The 19,020-nt window shown below is 42.7% G+C and overlaps 1 protein-coding gene across 1 annotated transcript; it reads left to right on the forward strand.

Annotated features, from left to right (window-relative positions):
* Window positions 1-3,600: 3,600 nt before the first annotated feature.
* Window positions 3,601-18,642, forward strand: RPL19 (ribosomal protein L19). The gene is made up of 6 exons (XM_073572543.1): window positions 3,601-3,751; window positions 5,111-5,217; window positions 5,305-5,427; window positions 13,555-13,675; window positions 16,991-17,101; window positions 18,447-18,642. Exons 1-6 carry the CDS (start codon window positions 3,747-3,749, stop codon window positions 18,571-18,573), a joined length of 594 nt encoding a protein of 197 aa, XP_073428644.1. The 5' UTR covers window positions 3,601-3,746; the 3' UTR covers window positions 18,574-18,642.
* Window positions 18,643-19,020: the final 378 nt, after the last annotated feature.

Here is a 19,020-nt window from a genome sequence, read left to right on the forward strand (position 1 = left end):
TTGATAACCCAGGCATGGTATGTGAAAACAGCTCCATGGAGTAATCAGTTGTATGGCCTGCGTCATCCTTCAATCTTGGTTGGGGTGAAGGACACAAGGAAAGGTGTGCTTCATGAACATGAGCCTCCAATGATGACTCAGTGCTTTTATTTTTTACAACTTCAGAAGAGGAGGCGATAGAGCTGGAGGATGAGTCAGCAATGTAAGCCAAAACTTTTTCCTGAAGCTCTGGCTTTAAAAGCGGTTTGCCAACTCCTAGAAAACTAAGCCTTCGAGGCCTTGTGGAGCCAGACGATGATGCAGGCTCAACACCTCCTGCATTCGGTCCTATTTTGCTTTTGCCACTACCATCAGATCCACCACCAACACCATCATTACCAGCTGGCAACCCCCGCCCAATTCCACGGCCTCTTCCACCAGCCTTCCTCATTTTTGGTAAAAATGTACACAAAATCCCACAAACTATATAGTAATGTAAAACAAGGTACAAGGTGTATATAGGACAGATGTAGAATTTCTGAACACACTTGTGGACACTGTTGGATTGTGTGAGGCCCAGTGAATATCACACCGCTATGTCACAGACTCAATGTCGCAGGTGTGAAAAATGTCACTATAGGACAGGGGAGATGTAGAATTTCTGAACACACTTGTGGACACTGTTGGATTGTGTGAGGCCAAGTGAATATCACACCGCTATGTCACAGGCTCAATGTCGTAGGTGTGAAAAATGTCACTATAGGACAGGGGAGATGTAGAATTTCTGAACACACTTGTGGACACTGTTGGATTGTGTGAGGCCCAGTGAAAATCACACAGCTATGTCACAGGCTCAATGTCGCAGGTGTGAAAAATGTCACTATAGGACAGGGGAGATGTAGAATTTCTGAAAACACTTGTGGACACTGTTGGATTGTGTGAGGCCCAGTGAATATCACACCGCTATGCCACAGGCTCAATGTCGCAGGTGTGAAAAATGTCACTATAGGACAGGGGAGATGTAGAATTTCTGAACACACTTGTGGACACTGTTGGATTGTGTGAGGCCCAGTGAATATCACACCGCTATGTCACAGGCTCAATGTCGCAGGTGTGAAAAATGTCACTATAGGACAGGGGAGATGTAGAATTTCTGAACACACTTGTGGACACTGTTGGATTGTGTGAGGCCCAGTGAATATTACACCGCTATGTCACAGGCTCAATGTCGCAGGTGTGAAAAATGTCACTATAGGATAGGGGAGATGTAGAATTTCTGAACACACTTGTGGACACTGTTGGATTGTGTGAGGCCCAGTGATTATCACACCGCTATGTCACAGGCTCAATGTCGCAGGTGTGAAAAATGTCACTATAGGACAGGGGAGATGTAGAATTTCTGAACACACTTGTGGACACTGTTGGATTGTGTGAGGCCCAGTGAATATCACACCGCTATGTCACAGGCAGAAATTGGCTAGTGTATGACAAACTACAAGGTGTATATAGAATTGAGCAGAATAGGAATCTCCCTAGAGTGTAGGTCTGTAAGAACGGAACATGTCCTCGACTTATTCTTACAGAGTCACACACAGATAGCTTCACTGTGGCCGTGATAACAGCCGTTACACGGTACTGAGAGAGGAGCGTGCACGTACACCGTTGTCCGGTGTCCGTAAAATTGTCAAGCTCTGTGTTTTTTAAGTATACGGACTGACACACGCTGTCTCTCTATAGTTTTGAATGTGATCAAACAGCAAATATACTTAACTGTTTGAAAACCAGACAAAACTAGAAGGTGGAGGTCTGTAAGAACGGAACATGTCCTCGACTTATTCTTACAGAGTCACACACAGATAGCTTCACTGTGGCCGTGATAACAGCCGTTACACGGCACTGTGTGAGGAGTGTACACCGCTGTATGGTGTGAAAAAATGCACGCTCAGTACCTCACCAGGACAAAAAAAATAAATTTGGATTGCTTTTAAAAAAGCAGTTTGCAGAGCAGTGGGAAAACAGCATTGCAGCTATCAGGAAGCCTTAGAAGGCAGCCTAACACCCAACACAGCTGATCCAGCAAAATATAGCCTCCACTTCCACTGCACACACAGTGACTGGTGTGTTGTACAGGCAAAATCGGTAGCAGCAGAAGCAGTTTTTTTGTCTTCTTCCCTGCCTAACGCTCTCCCTACAGAAGCAGCAGCAGCTCTCCCTATTCTGAGATCAGCATGAGTAACATGGCTGTCGGCGTGCACGCCCTTTTATACCCCCTGTGACGCCCACCAAAGCAAGCCAATCACTTGCATGCCCTTCTGAAAGATGGTGGTGACCCGTGCCTATGTCATCACGTTGCCCACAGTGTCCGTGGATCCTGATTGGCTGAAAAAGGGCGGAAAACAAACTTTTGAAACGCGACTTTGGCGCTAAAGTCGCCGAGCTTGTGGCCGACCTCATCCTAGGGTTGGGTTTCGTTTCATGAAACCCGACTTTACCAAAAGTCGGCGACTTTTGAAATTTTTCGACCCGTTTCGCTCAACTCTATTTATTAGCCGTCTGTGTCTGTACTGTTGTTACATACTTAGGCTGATAAACGCTTTATGCAGCATTACATGAACACCCGATTCTTACACTATGGCTGGTCCGAACAATAAAAGCAATTGTTACCACCCACCTTTCGTGTCTCCCCTTTTCCTCATAGAATGTAAGCTTGCAAGCAGGGCCCTCTTTCCTCTTGGTATCTGTTATGATCTATGTGATTATTGTTATGCTGTAATGTCTATTGTCTGTACAAGTCCCCTCTGAAATGTAAAGTGCTGCGGAATATGTCGGCGCTATAGAAATAAAATTATTATTCTTAGAGATGTGACTGGAGTAACTCTTCCCGGCAGTGAGCTCTGTTATTCAATAGCATCATGGGGAAATTATTTTCTATAGCACGTGTCACTTTATGGGAACTTCAGACAATACAGTCCAGTGATGAAGAGGAGGCTCCAGGTAACTCTTCCCGGCTGTTTTGTACTATGGCTAATTATGGATGAATATAACATTATATGCTGGCGCTATTCAAGTAAATATCATGGTTATTCGTGATACATCACATATACAAGTAAAAAGTAATTTATTCGGAGCTGTAAAAATGCTCAAACAGAAAAACGCCTTGTGGCCCACAGCAACCAATCACATCGCAGCATCCTCATTTCAACAGCGGAATACAAAATGAGCGCTGTGCAGTTGCCATGGGCAACAAAGACTTTTTTTTCCAAAATGAGTTTCATGACGCCTGTTACTAGGCCTGACGCAATATATGCGATCACGTGACAAGGAGGCCGCACACTCGCACAGACAGACACGCAGCAGCCAGCCAGCCACACGCTAACCCCTCCCTTTTAGCACGCAAGCCCCGCCCTTTATACCTCATCTCACCAGGTCGCCATTTTAAGCTTTTCATTCCTCCGCCCACGTGATTGTGAGCACCAGATGCCCAAATACGCATGCGCGTCTCTCAGACTAAACCACTTTTTCTAACATAGGGGTGCTATTTTACTAATAATTCACCATTATGGTTTGTTACTATAAATATATTTTTATCCCTACTGGTTATACTTTAATATTATAGTCGCTTTAACTTTATTTCAGGGCTACGAAAACACTGTAGCTTCATACTGAGTTTAGCAAGTTCCCTTATTCACGGTGGGATAACCCCCTTGTAATAATGGTAGTGACCGAGCGACTTCCTTTCCTTTCCGAGCTGAAGCTGAGCGGCCGCCATGAGGTGAGGGGCCGGCGAGCCCGAGAAAACGGGCAGAGAATGTGGTCGTGGGACACGTAGTGGGCTAGTGGGGGCATGGACACGACTCACAGGCGGCCTGTGCTGCTGCCCGGAGCCGGTGCTGACCGTACTACATGTGGCTTGGCCCGCCCGGTACAGGCCGCTGACATGTGACAGGCTGTGGCCGCCGGACGTATATAAGCGGCCATCGTGTGCAGAGGAGGCCCGTGCGTGCTGTGTCCGGAGAGGATTTACACCGATATGCATCCAGGGAGACAGGGAACACCTACTTCCATGTCAGCGGAGCCTATTGCACCCAGGGTGTACTCACTTATGCGGGACTCCAGCCACAGAGCAAAGGTCTGTCCACTAGTGACCATCTGCGGTGTTCACACAGCCTTTCCCACTCTCTGTGGGGGGCGTAGGACTTCTAACAAGGATGAGCCCCACTTATATTTGGCTGGGGCTTCAGTCCTGAATAAATGACCTGTTATAAATGGGACTGCAGTGTGGGAACCCAAGTTGTGTCCATGATGTGGATCATGGATTTCTACGAATGGCTACATTGCAGCGTTGTGTAATGCTGACAGACACCATGGTGATTCCTCATGTACTTGGCATTAGCTTGTGTGAAACCCCTCTGTTTCTGAAGCCAGGGTCACTGCTCTTTGGTGTTTTACCATCAGATTACAATTGGTTTTTGCTGATCAGAATAAATGATCAGATGTAATCACAGGGGTCCGACCTGCTTGTACTACAGCTTGTGTGAATTGAGTGGAGATGCACATTTGACTAAAGCATCATTTTACTCTATGGGGTTGACATGACTTCTTTATCTAAAACTGGTCATAGATGTGAGAACACTCAGTCATCTGGCATCTCCCAACTTCACCCACCCCATACACCAGATCATTTGGCTCAACTGAGTACGTCTTAACGCATAGATGATCTATGCCAGTGACTTCGGACATGCAGTCCTCTATAACCCCCAGAGCTGGAGTTGTGCATCAGCCTGGCCACACAGATGGGAGACCCACTGGTTTATAAGCCAGTAATCTAGCTATGTTCTTATGGCTTTTTTGTGTGTGGTTAGTTTTGACTTGTTATATCCTGATGACTTCATGATTTTGACTTCTAGATGTTTTTACTGGCAGCTGGACAGATATTTGCCTGCAGATATCTTCTTTTATAAAATTTAGAACAGTGGATACCAGTCACCTCTGGTGCTAAGTCTTCAAAGCAACAAATGGTTAGGTTGAAACCTGGTGACTGGAAATGTGATAAAAGCATGTGGATGAGTAGTTTCCCCTTAGGATCATGTGAATCTGCTGTATGTTTAGTAACGTTCTTTTCTTTTTGTAGTATGCTCAGACTGCAGAAGAGGCTCGCCTCCAGCGTGCTGCGCTGCGGCAAGAAAAAGGTATGGCTGGATCCAAATGAAACCAACGAGATTGCCAATGCCAATTCCCGTAAGTGTCTTCTCTGGTAAACTCCTTTTTGTGATAATACCTAATATGTGAGGTTTGCCTAACCCTGGATTTTCCTTATCCTTCTAGGTCAGCAAATCAGGAAGCTGGTTAAAGATGGTTTGATTATCCGTAAACCAGTGACCGTCCACTCTCGTGCTCGTTGTCGTAAGAACACACTTGCACGTAGAAAGGGCAGACATATGGGCATTGGTGAGTATTTCAAGACAGGTTTATTGGCTTAAACAATTTTCAAATGTTAGATTATTTTTAAAACTCTATGCATGACTGTGGCTATACCCTGTTTTAACCCCTTAACGTCCAAGTTCCTGCGCCAGGGCAGACTGTCCGTCATGCATTTAACCCCTTCCTGACATCCGACGTACTATCCCGTCCACGGTACCCGGGCCCGTATGACCGTGGACGGGATAGTACGTCTACCGCGATTAGCGGCGCCCACGTGGTGAGCGCCGCTGATTGCGGCCGGGTGTCAGCTGATTATCACAGCTGACACCCGGCACAATGTGTCAGGGGCGGTCACGGACTGCCCCCGACACGTTAACCCCTTGCACACCGCGATCAAACATGATCGCGGTGTACCGGGCGTTAAAGGGAAGCATCGGCAGGGAGGGGGCTCCCTCCGTGCTTCCCTGAGCCCCCCACGGCAGCGCAATGTGCAGCGCTGCTGCGGGGGGCTCCTTTCCTCCAGGCCCCCGAATCCAAGATGGCGACGGGGGCCTTCGGGGGGCCTGCAGGAAGCTGGCTTCCTCAGTGCCTGCAAAGCGCAGGCATGAGGAAGCCTTCAGCACTGCCTGTGACAGATCGCTGATCTGTCACAGTGATCTGTGATGTGACAGATCAGCGATCTGTCACAGGACAGTGATGTCCCACCTGGGACTATGTAATAAAGTAAAAAAAAATTTAAAAAAAGTGTAAAAATAAATTTAAAAAAATCGCCAAATAAATTAGTAAAAAAAAAAAAATATTCCCCAATAAATTCATTTTTTGAAAATAATTAAAAAAAAAAAACAATAAAAGTACACATATTAGGTATCGCCGCGTCCGTAACGACCTGCCCTATAAAACTGTCCCATTAGTTAACCCCTTTAGCGAACCCCTTAAAAAATAAAAATAAAAAACGAAGCAAAAAATGATTTAACATACCGCCAAACAAAAAGTGTAATAACGCGCGATCAAAAAGACGCATATAAATATCCATGGTACCGCTGAAAACGTCATCTTGTCCCGCAAAAAACGAGCCGCCACACAGCATCATCAGCGAAAAAATAAAAAAGTTATAGCTCGCAGAATAAAGCGATGCAAAAATAATTATTTTTTATATAAAATAGTTTTCATTGCATAAAACCGACAAAACATAAAAAACGACCTAAATGAGGTATCGCTGTAACCGTACTGACCCAAAGAATAAAACCGCTTTATCAATTTTACCGCACGCGGAACGGTGTAAACGCACCCCCCCAAAAGAAATTCATGAAACTCTGGTTTTTGTTCATTCTGCGTCCCAAAAATCGGAATAAAAAGCTATCAAAAAATGTCACGTGCCCGAAAATGGTACCGATAAAAACGTCAACTCGTCCCGCAAAAAATAAGACCTCACATGACTCGGTGGGTCAAAATACGGAAAAATTATAGCTCTCAATATGTGGTGATGCAAAAACTATTTTAACAATAAAAAGCGTCTTTTAGCGTGCGACAGCTGCTAAACATAAAAACTGCCATAAATAGTAAATCAAACCCCCCCGTTATCACCCCCTTAGTTAGGGAAAAATAATAAAATAAAAAAAATGTATTTATTTCCATTTTTCCTTTAGGGCTAGGGTTAGGGCTAGGGCTGAGATTAGGGTTAGGGGTGTGTTGGGGTTCGGGTTGGAGTTAGAATTGGGGGTTTCCACTGTTTGGGCACATCAGGGGCTCTCCAAATGCAACATTGCGTCTGATCTCAATTCCAGCCAATTCTGAGTTGAAAAAGTCATATGGTGCTCCTTCCCTTCCAAGCTCTGCCATGCGCCCAAACAGTGTTTTACCCCCACATGTAGGGTATCGGCCTACTCAGGACAAATTGCAAAACACTTTTTGGGGTCCAATTTCTCCTGTTACCGTTAGGAAAATAAAAAATTGGGGGCAAAAATACCATTTTTGTGGAAAAAAATGATTTTTTTATTTTCACGTCCGAGCGTTATAAACTTCTGTGAAGCACTTGGGGGTTCAAAGTGCTCACCACACATCTAGATAAGTTCCGTGGGGGGGTCTAGTGTCCAAAACGGGGTCACTTGTGGGGAGTTTCAATAGTTTAGGTCAGGGTTCCCCAACTCCAGTCCTCAAGGCCCACCAACAGATCATGTTTTCAGGATTTCCTTAGTATTGCTCAGGTGATGCTGTTATCACCTGAGCAATACTAAGGAAATCCTGAAAACATGATCTGTTGGTGGGCCTTGAGGACTGGAGTTGGGGAACCCTGGTTTAGGTACATCAGGGGCTCTCCAAACGCACATGACACCCGCAGACCATTCCATCAAAGTCTGCATTCCAAAACGTCACTGCTTCCCTTCCGAGCCCCGACGTGTGTCCATACAGTAGTTTTCTCCCACATATGGGGTGTCAGCGTACTCAGGACAAATTGGATAACAACTTTTGGGGTTCAATTTCTCCTGTTACCCTTGGGAAAATAAAAAAAATGGTGACTAAAAGATCATGTTTGTGGAAAAAATACGAATTTTTTATTTTCACGCCCGGGCGTTATAAACTTCTGTGAAGCACTGGGGGGTTCAAAGTGCTCACCACACATCTAGATAAGTTCCTTGGGGGGTCTAGTTTACAAAATGGTGTCATTTGTGGGGGGTTTCCACTGTTTAGGTACATCAGGGGTTTTCCAATCGCGACATGGTGTCCGATCTCAATTCCAGCCAAAAACGTCAAATGGCGCTGCTTCCCTTCCGAGCTCTGCCATGCGCCCAAATAGTGGTTTACCCCCAATGTGGGGTATCAGCGTACTCAGGACAAATTGCACAATAACTTTTAGGGTGCTGTTACCCTTGGAAAAATAAGAATTGAGGGTGAAAAGATCATTTTTGTGGAAAAAAAATGATTTTTTTAATTGTACCGCTGTACGTTATAAACTTCTGTAAAGCCTTTGTGGGTTCAAAGTTCTCACCACATATCTAGATAAGTTCCTTGGGGGGGTCTAGTTTCCAAAATGGGGTCACTTGTAGGGGGTTTCCACTGTTTAGGTACATCAGGGACTCTCCAAACGTGACATGGCGTCCGATCCAGCCAATTTTGCATTGCAAAAGTCAAACGGCGCTCTTTCCATTCTGAGCTCTGCCATGCGCCGAAACAGTCGTTCCCCCCCCCCCCCCCCCCCCCCCCACAAATCAGGTATCGGCGTACTCGGGACAAATTGCACAATAACTTTTGCAGTCCAATTTCTCCTGTTACCCTTGGTAAAATAAAAAAAATTGAACCTGAAGTATTTTTTTAGTGAAAAAAAGTTAGATGTTCATTTCTTTTTAAATAATCAAAAAAAATTCCTGTGACGCACCTAATGGGTTAATAAACTTCTTGAATGTGGTTTTGAGCACCTTAAGGGGTGCAGTTTTTAGAATGGTGTCACTTTTGGGTATTTTCTATCATATAGACCCCTCAAAGTGGCTTCAAATGTGATGTGGTCCTAAAAATAAAATGGTGTTGTAAAAATGAGAAATCGCTGGTCAACTTTTAACCCTTTTAACTTCCTAACAAAAAAAAAAATTTTGGTTCCAAAATTGTGCTGATGTAAAGTAAACATGTGGGAAATGTTAGTTATCAAGTTTTTTGTGTGCCGTATCTCTGTGATTTAAGGGCATAAAAATTCAAAGTTGGAAAATTGCGAAATTTTCAAAATTTTTGCCAAATTTCCGTTTTTTTCACAAATAAATGCAAGTTATTTGAATGAAATTTTACCACTAACATGAAGTACAATATGTCACGAGAAAACAATGTCAGAATCACCGGGATCCAGGGAAGCGTTCCAGAGTTATGACCTCATAAAGGTACAGTGGTCAGAATTGTAACAATTGGCCCGGTCATGAACGTGCAAACCACCCTTGGGGGTGAAGGGGTTAATGTCCAATGACGGACAGTGTCAGTAATTGGACTACTCCCCTGCTTTAATGAGGACTCCGGCGCTGAGCCCGTATCAAAGCCGGGACATGTCAGCTGTTTTGAACAGCTGACATGTGCCCGCAATAGGCGCAGGTGGAATCGCGATCCACCTGCACCTATTAACCCGTTAAACGCCGCTGACAGCAGCGTTTAACCGGTGCTTCCAGCCGCCGGGCCGGAAATGAGGTCATCGCTGACCCCCGTCACTTGATCGGGGGTCAGTGATGCGTTGGCATAACAACCAGAGGTCTCTTGGAGACCTCTGATTGTTGATGCCGCTTTGCTATGATCGCCACCCGGTGGTCGGCGCTCATAGCTATGCAGTAATTCTGCTACATATAGGCGATCTGCTCATCGCCTATATGTAGCAGAGCTGATCAAGTATGGCATGCTTCTAGCCTCCCATGGATGCTATTGAAGCATAACAAAATTAAAAAAAAATATGAAAAAAAAATTTAAACGTTCAAATCGCCCCCCCCTTTTGCCCTTTTCAGAATAAAACAATAAAAAAAATTACACATACACATTTGGTATCGCCGCGTTCAGAATCGCCCGGTCTATCAATAAAAAAAAAAAAAAAAAAAAAAAAAAGCATTAACCTGATCGCTAAACAGCATAGCAAGATAAAAAAATCAAAACCCCAGAATTACGTTTTTTTTTTATCTGTGACAATGCATTAAAATGCAATAACGGGCGATCAAAAGAACGTGTCTGCATAAAAGTGGTATCATTAAAAATGTCAGCTCGGCACGAAAAAAAATAAGCCCTCACTCGACCCCAGATCACGAAAAATGGAGACGCTATGGGTCTCGGAAAATGGTGTTGTGTTTTTTTTTTTTTTTTTTTTTTAAGCAAACTTTGGATATTTTTTTCACCACTTAGATAAAAAAAGAACCTAGACATGTTTGGTGTCTATGAACTCGTAATGACCTGGCGAATCGCAATGGCAGGTCAGTTTTAGCATTTAGTGATCCTAGCAAAAAAGCCAAGCAAAAAAACAAGTGTGGGATTCCTTTTTTTTTTTTTTTTGCAATTTCACTGCATATGGAATTTTTTTTCCCGTTTTGTAGCACACGACATGGTAAAATCAATGGTGTTGTTCAAAAGTACAACTTGTTCCGCAAAAAATAAGCCCTCACATGGCCATATTGACGGAAAAATAAAAAAGTTATGGCTCTGGGAAGAAAGGGAGCGAAAAACAAGCGCAAAAATGAAAATAACCCCGGTCCTTAAGGGGTTAAACGATCACTGCGTGTAAACACAGTGACAGTTCAGTGCCGATGGCTCTGTGACAGATAAGAGGTGCAGGGACCCTTGCTGTCGGTCCCCGCACCCAGATCGCTGTGATCAGTCTGACTGACCGATCACAGCATGATCGTGCAGGAGATGCTGAAATATCAGCACATCCTGCCTGATTAGTTCAGCAGTTGAGCATCTGCACTAGCAGCCAGGAGCGGTGTCTGTCACCCCTGGCTGTTAAACCCTTAATTGCTGCGATTGCAGCATTCAGGAGGGAGGTAGAGGGACGGGAGCTCCCTCTGCCTTCAGATCGGAGTCCCCGTGATGTTGCTGGGTCCGATTGTTGCCATGGTGACTTGGGGTCTTCAAGCTACAGAAAGCCTCTTGAGACCTCGCTCAGAACATGGTGTCAGAAGCTTTCAGTATAGGTATAATGCATTGCAATGCATTTTAACTTCAATCAAAGTGAAAAAAGTTGAGTCCCATAAAGTGACTAGGTAAAAAAGAAAATTAAAAAAAAAAAAATTGTGGTGATGTTGATCACATTTGTAAATTGTTTTATTTTGTTAGCATTTTAGGAGGTTTAAAAATGTAGCAGTAATTTTTCATGAAAATTTACAATATTTTTTGAGGGACCTATCCAAACGTGATACCATTTTAAAAACACCTGACATACTGAAAACTGCTGTCAGGTAGCTTATTAACCCTTTAGGTGCTTTTCAGGAATTTATAAAGTGGCACGATAGGAATGAAAAAGTTGATTTTTACCACCTAAATGTCAATGACTTTTGAACAGGTTACTATAGCCGGCAGACTAGGGCCACTATTTGCTTGTGGATTGCCATGGCAAACTTCAGGACCACACGATCATGATCTCGGGGTGCTGATGGGGATGAAGCGGGAGAAGCCACACTCTAATAAACATTTATGATAGTCATTAACAGCAGCATGTAAGGGGTTAAACAGATATGTACGGTGACAGCATTGATTGTGGCCGATGCAGCAAGTTGTCAGCTATAGTGTACAGCTTGACAGATGCTGGATTGTCACCTGTAAGGGGATGCTATTCTCATCTCAGATCAGTTAACAGATGTACTGGCAGTCATCAAGGGGTTAAATCTGGGGCTAGATCAAAATTTTTGTGGTAAGAATGTAATTTTTTTTTTTTTCTTCACCGCCCAATGATATAAAATTCTGTGACACTCCTTTAATATCAGTATGCTCATTACACCCCTAAATTAATTGAGAAGTGTAGTTTGTAAAATGGGGCGTTCTACTGTTCTGGCACATCAGGGCCTCTTCCAGTGGGTCACGGCACCCTTAAAACCATAATAGTAAAGTCTGCACTATAATATGAAGCTCCTTCCTTTGTGAGCTTTGCGTTGTGCCTCAAAAGTAGTTTTCACCCACACAATAGGGTATTTGCATACTCGGTAGAATTTGCACAACAAATTCTGGGGTCCATTCTCTCCTGTTACCCTCGAGTAAAAAATGTGGGGCTAAAAAAATGTGGGAAAGTTTTTTATTTTTTTTTTTCTTCTAAATTTTATTTTCTGTTGTAAAATTCTGTAGAGCACCTGGTGGTTCAAGATGCTCACCACATATCTAGATAAGTTCCTTGGGGGAGGAGGTCTAGTTTACAAAATGGGGTCACTTATGGGAGGTTTCCACTGTTTAGGCACATCAGGGGCTCTCCAAACGTGACATGGCGTCCGCTCTCTTTTCCATCCAATTTTATGTTCAAAACCTCAAATGATGCTCCTTCCCTTCCGAGCCCTGCCGTGCGCCTAAAGAGTGGTCTTTCCTCCACACATGGGGTATTGGTGTACACAGGAGAAATTGGACAAGTATTGTAATTCATTTTTTCCTGATATCCTTGACAAAATAAAAAATAATGCCCAAGTAAATTTTTGGGAAAAAAGTTACATGTTCATTTTTTTTCCCTGCACATTGCTTTAATTCTTGTGAAGCACCTGAAAGGTTAATACATTTTTTTAATGTGGTTTTGAGCACCTTGAGGGGTGCAGTTTTTAGAATGGTGACACTTTTGGGTATTGTCTTGTACACGCCTCAAAGTGACTTCAAATGTGAGGCCCTACAAAAAAAATGGTCTTGTAAATTTTGTTGGAAAAATTAAAAATTGCTGGTCAAATTTTAACCCTTACTTTTCCAAAGTTTTCAAAAATTGTGCTGATGCAGACATGTGGGAAATGTCACTTAACTATTTTGTGACATAATTTTTATGCCCCTAAATCAGAGCATTAAGTTTGAAAATTGAGAATTTGTCAACATTTTTGCCAAACTTTACTTTTTTTTTTTTTCACAAATAATTTTGAAGAAATTTTACCACTATCATAAAGTACAATATGTCACAAAAAAACACTCAATCAGTGGGATCCGTTGAAGCGATCCAGAGTTATAACCACATAAAGTGACAGTGGTCAGATTTCAAAATTAAGGCCTGGTCATTAACCTACAAAGTGGCTTGGTCCTTAAGGGGTTAATGGTGATTTGTGCTCAACTTGAAAGGGGAACCTGTCCATGGGCAGCATGCATTCTCTGAAAACACAGCAGGAAGGCATAGTTTAAAAGATGCAGGGGAGATTAGTCAGGCGGGTTTTGGCAGTTTCTCCCCACCGCTGCCCTGGTGTAACAGGTCTCTCAATACACGTGCATGTAAGAGACCAGTTGGTGGCAGCAGGGTGCAACTGTGGGGAACAAGGGTGCACAAGAGGCTAGTTTCTCGTGGAGGCTCAGTCCCTGGCAATGTTTTTCCTAAAACACTGCAGCATTTAAGCGTTTTATACATGCTGCCCAATCCAGGAGTAATGTGTATCAGATGCAGAATGTATGATTTCAGCTGTCAAGTTCCCTTGATACTGCTATCAGTCATTGTTGGTACAACTTTCCGGATAACAAAATTATCTGATTTTCTTACAGGTAAGCGAAAGGGTACCGCTAATGCTCGTATGCCCGAGAAGTTGTGTTGGATGAGGAGGATGAGAATTCTTCGTCGTCTGCTTCGTCGTTATCGTGAGTCCAAGAAAATTGACAGGCATATGTAAGTCTATTTGATAAAGGTTTTCTGCCTTAATTTTTGCCCCATATAAACTCGCCTTTTAATCAAAATATCAGCTTCTTTTCCCATTTGATTTTGGGTCACCAGACGTCCACAAATAAAAGCTTTGACTTTTGCTTTGTTACGCTATGGCCTTGGTTCATTAAGAATGGCTTTTTGTACTCCAGCTTTTACCCCTTTCTGCCCGTTGACGGCATAGTACGTCAGCATCCCCCGCTTTGATGAGGGCTCCAGCAGTGAGGCTGCATCAAAGCCTGGACATGTCGGCTGTTTTCAACAACTGACATGTGCCCGCAATAGGCGCGAGCGGAATTGTGATCCGCCCACGCCTATTAACTATAGTTAAATGCCGCTGTCAAAGGCTGAGACCGGCATGTAACAAGCGCGGCCGGAAATTCGCGCAACGCTGATCCCCGTCAGTGATTGGGGGTCAACGGTGCATTATCATAACAACCAGAGGTGTCCTCGAGACCTTTATAGTTGTTGACGGATTGCTGAGCGCCACCCTGTGGTCAGCGCTCATAGCAATGCTGTCATTCTGCTACATAGAGGTGATCTGTGCATCACCTCTGTGTAGCAGAGGCAATTGAGTAGTGGCTGCTTCTAGCCTCCCATGGAGGCTATTGAAGCATACGAAAAGTAAAAAAAAAAAAAAAAAAACTTTTAAAAAATATGGAAAAGCAAACAAAAAACAAGTTCAAATCACCCCCTTTTGCCCCATTCAAAATAAAACAATTAAAATAAAACATACACATATTTGGTATCGCCGCGTTCAGAATCGCCCGTTCTATGAATAAAAAAAAAAGGATTAACCTGATCGCTAAACGGCGTAGCCAGAAAACACAACAATTACGTTTTTTTTGTCTCTGCGACATTGCATTAACATGCAATAACGGGCTATCAAAAAATTAGATCTGAACAAGTGGTATAATTAAAAAAAAAAAAAAGTTAGCTCGGCACGCAAAAAGTAAGCTCACCCAACCCAAGATCACAAAAATGGAGACACTACGAGTCTCGGAAAAGGCGTGTTTTTTTTTTTTTTTTTTTTTTTTGTTTTTTTTATTAAAGCAAGCTTTGAAATTTTTATAGCTTAGATAAAAAACCAAGACATGTCTGGTGTCCATGAACTTGTAATGACCTGGAGAATCTTAATGGCAGGTTAGTTTTAGCATTTAGTGAACCTAGCAAAAAAACAAGTGTGGGATTGCACTTTTTTTTCTTTTTTTTTTTTGCAGTTTCACAGCACTTGGAATTTTTTTCCAGTTTTCGAGTACACAACATGGTAAAACCAATGGTGTCGTTCAAAAGAACAACTCGTCCCGCAAAAAATAAGCCCTCACATGGCCATATTGATGGGAAAAATAAAAAACTTACGGCTCTGGAAAGAAGTGGAGCAAAAACTCAAAACCGACGAAAGCTCCAGTCATTAAGGGGTTAATGAAAGTTGTGCTAGAGTAAGGTGCACCAAATTCATAAGTCCTCGGCCAGAAATGTTAGCTCAGCAGCCAGCGGCGTACATTTCTGGGCTAATTTAACTAATTTTGTGTCACAAATTGTGATGACTTCATTGCACCTCACTTTGATCACTGACACTGGTATAAAAAATGCCGAGGCTCAAACTTTCTTCCAAGATTGGGTTGTGCAGAAATTTTAAAACATTTCAAAGGACTTTTATGCCAGAAAACTGGCAAACTTTTCAAGGAGTTAAAAAGATATTCCCATCTCCAAGTCCCTATCCATATATGTTGTAGTAGCATTAGCAAGTACCTCTAATTAGAAGTGTAGTATAGCTTTTCTGATTCTCTAGGTCTTCATGTGCAGGCATTGCAGGACTTCAGGCATACATGGTTACGACCACCGATACATAGACCACACTACGGGGAACCCAGCCCCCTGGCAACAAGCCACACGATCCAATAGCATTGAAGGAATTCCCCAGCACTTACCCCTGGTTGCGTACGACAATAGCAATGCTTGAAAGAGACTCCGGATTGGGTCAAGATGTTGCTTGCTTTCCATATTCAGAATCGTCTTTTTGACTGCTATAAATAAAATTTTGCACATTTTGCATTCCTCTGTGTGGCTGTTTCTCAATACGTAGTTGAACTTAGTCCTGTTCAGCCAGCACCAACCTACCTTGCTAAGTGCGCACCTTCTCTAATTCCCTGATCAGTGACATAGCGACAGTTAGCTAGTGGTCGTAACCATCCACACTTAAGGTCCTTCAATGCCTGCTCATGAGTAAAAAAGACAATCAGAAACTACATTTCTAGTTGAAGGTATTTGCTAATATTACCACACCTACTACATATTGAGATAGGATCTTGGCGATGGGAATACACCTTTTAAGCCTTATGTTCTTTATAAAGCCATTCAAATCAATGCACGTAATAAAAAAAAGTCTTGTTAAGCTATTTACTACTAAAGATACATGGCGGATCAGACTTCACCAATGAGCCTCTCGCATAAATATGGGGTTTTTGTGACTGGCTGGGCTGTGGAATCTGTTCATTTTGGTGGAGCTGGTATAAAATGGTCTCACTCCTAAAACATATAATACATTGGGTGCAGGATATGTTGTAAATGTTTCCATATGAATTTGGGAAACTTATGACTTGTCTTATAAATGTCTGTTCTGTTCCCTGATGTAAGGATACGGCCTTTCAGTTTAGATGAATCTGCTGCACTTTGTCCCTGCTCAGTAGTGAGGCAGTGCTGGGGAGTTAGTCGGGGTCATGGATATTAAGGAGTCAATAGTTTGGCTCACCGACTCCACAGCCCTGGTTACTGGGTTCATCTTTTGGGGTTGTTCACATTAAACATTTCCTGTATAAATCTAAAACTAGAGGTTACGGACTTTCATTTTAGCTGAATGTGCCATAAATTTCCAGCAATGATTCACCTGTTGGGATCCATATGGATGTCATGCCCTATTCATCAAGACTAGCCATATTGTTTATACTGCCTGTTAGAGATTCACTATAGGGATTTTGATGAGTAATAAGTTTTCACCTTGTCTAATCAAATTCTTTGTGTGTGAATGCTTTGCTAGATACCCGATTAAATTATTATGCATTCGTCGGCACTTTTACTAATTCACAACGTATTGCAGCTAGATTGTAAATGGATTGTAATATTCCACGTTAGGAATACGAATGTTCACCTTGTCTAATCACTTCTGTATGGGGGAGAAATGCACAGGTTTTGATATTATCTGCTATACCAAAATTGCTAATACATATGTATCACCCCCAAGGTGATTGTAACATTGATTTAATGGAAGGTTTTGTTTAACAGGTACCACAGCTTGTACTTGAAGGTCAAGGGTAACGTGTTTAAGAACAAGCGTATTCTCATGGAGCACATCCACAAACTGAAGGCAGACAAGGCTCGTAAGAAGATGTTGGCGTAAGTATCTGCTTCACAAACTAGAAATGATTACTGGACTGTAAGAGGGGAGATGCTCATTAACAGTGGTTGTTTTTTTTTGTTTTTTGGAAATTTTTCTTGAGGATGCTTTGCCTTTGTGATCCAAATGCATCTTCTGGTTAGAACGCTCCTGTCTGGAGATGGGTTTTTACACCACCCTCCCACTAACAGCAGTGCAAAATTGCAAGTTCTTAAACTTTGCACATGTGCCCAACCATGCCCAATTTTCTATTTGCTTTAAAAGTGACTTGTCATAAAATGGTAAAAACTTGCATTTTTTGCATAAGTGTGGGGAAAAAATAGCTGTTTGAAAATCAAGGCAAAAGTCATTTAGATGATGATCTTAGTGATTTGTACTGCAAATTACTGTCTTCAATGTAACATCTAAAAGTAATTTCAAGGGGTATCTCCTGTGGACTCTCTTTATAAAATGTAGGGCAAGAAAATAAGTGTTCTTCATTCTAAGGCCACATTCAGTATTTGTAAGCCAAAACCAGGCATGGATGAAAAATGCTGAAGTTGTGCCTGTGTTTCTATTGTACTTACAGATTTTTAGCTTACAAATACTGTGACAAGTGTGAATGTGCCCTAAAGTCAAGCTTTGGGGTAAAGGGAAAAACAGCCTGTTTAGCTGGAGTGTTGTGGCATGGATCATCCATGAATAACTGTGCAGCCGTGTCTTTTGACCCAAACTTGACAGCCTCATAGACATGAGGCTGTCATGCTTGGATCAAGAAACCTGTCGAAAGTCTATCACGGTCTGCACTCTAACCGTAAAAAATGTGTGAAGGCCCCCACAGACATATATTCATCTGAATCCATTAATGTTGGCTGACTGGCTGATCAGTATAGGGTCCTTCCGACTTACCCCCTGAAAGATTGGGGGGGAGTGGTGAATCTGTTTGCACAAAGACTGTTGAGAATAAGTACAGGTGCTTGATGCACCCTTGTTGTGGCCAAACATTAAGTGCACCTTCCCACCTGCTTGTTTTCATCTATCTATGCCCTTCTCTGGCTACATGAAGCCAGAGCTAAAGGGGAAAACAATGACCACGCCATGGGTGCACTGACTGCCTGTTACTTGGTTTGAACAGTCATTCTGAGCTGACAGGCTGTTTTTAAGCCACTGGCAAAACTGTTTGGCAGTAACTTTTTCTGCACTCACTTGGTCACATACTATCAGCTAAATGAGCATTCAGCTGGCAGACATCTAATCTATATGGGGTGCCCTAAGCTTTAATGACCACATAGATCATGTCTATACTCATTTTTTTGTAGTGTTAATCATTACCGCATAGTTTAATCGTTACTTTTTCTTTTATAGTGACCAGGCAGAAGCTCGCAGATCAAAGACAAAGGAGGCAAGGAAACGCCGTGAGGAAAGACTTCAGGCCAAGAAAGAGGAGATAGTGAAGACGCTCTCAAAGGAAGAGGAGTCCGGCAAGAAATAAATTGTCTACTCTGTGACGTGTATATAGAGTACTGCTCTGTGCAAGCTTAATAAACCATCCTCAACCCTCCAGGGTGTTGTCTGCATGTGGTTCACACAGCTCCATCTGTCATCTCTTTAGCGTCACAGTCCCATTATGTATCAGAAAAGGTTTTCAGACAATTAAATGTGGCCCTACCCAAAATACGAACTCCCTGATTTATTTCTTTGGCTAGTAGTACACCCTTTTTTAATGGATGTAATAAGGGTTTTTTTTTTATGAAGGGTTAACAGATACTGACACTTCTATTCAGCTCCCTCCCTATAGCAATGTATAGATTTGCCCCAACAAAGTGAAAAAAAGATTTTTTAGCTCACACTTAGTAATTCCCCATTTGGAATCCACGGGATCTTGTCTTTGCCAGACATAAAAGCAAAGGGCACATAGAAGGGATCCAGCTTCGGTTAA

The sequence above is a fragment of the Dendrobates tinctorius genome, unplaced genomic scaffold, assembly GCF_039654945.1.
Source record: "Dendrobates tinctorius isolate UK_male_01 unplaced genomic scaffold, ASM3965494v1 ptg000032l, whole genome shotgun sequence".
NCBI classification, from domain to species: domain Eukaryota; kingdom Metazoa; phylum Chordata; class Amphibia; order Anura; family Dendrobatidae; genus Dendrobates; species Dendrobates tinctorius.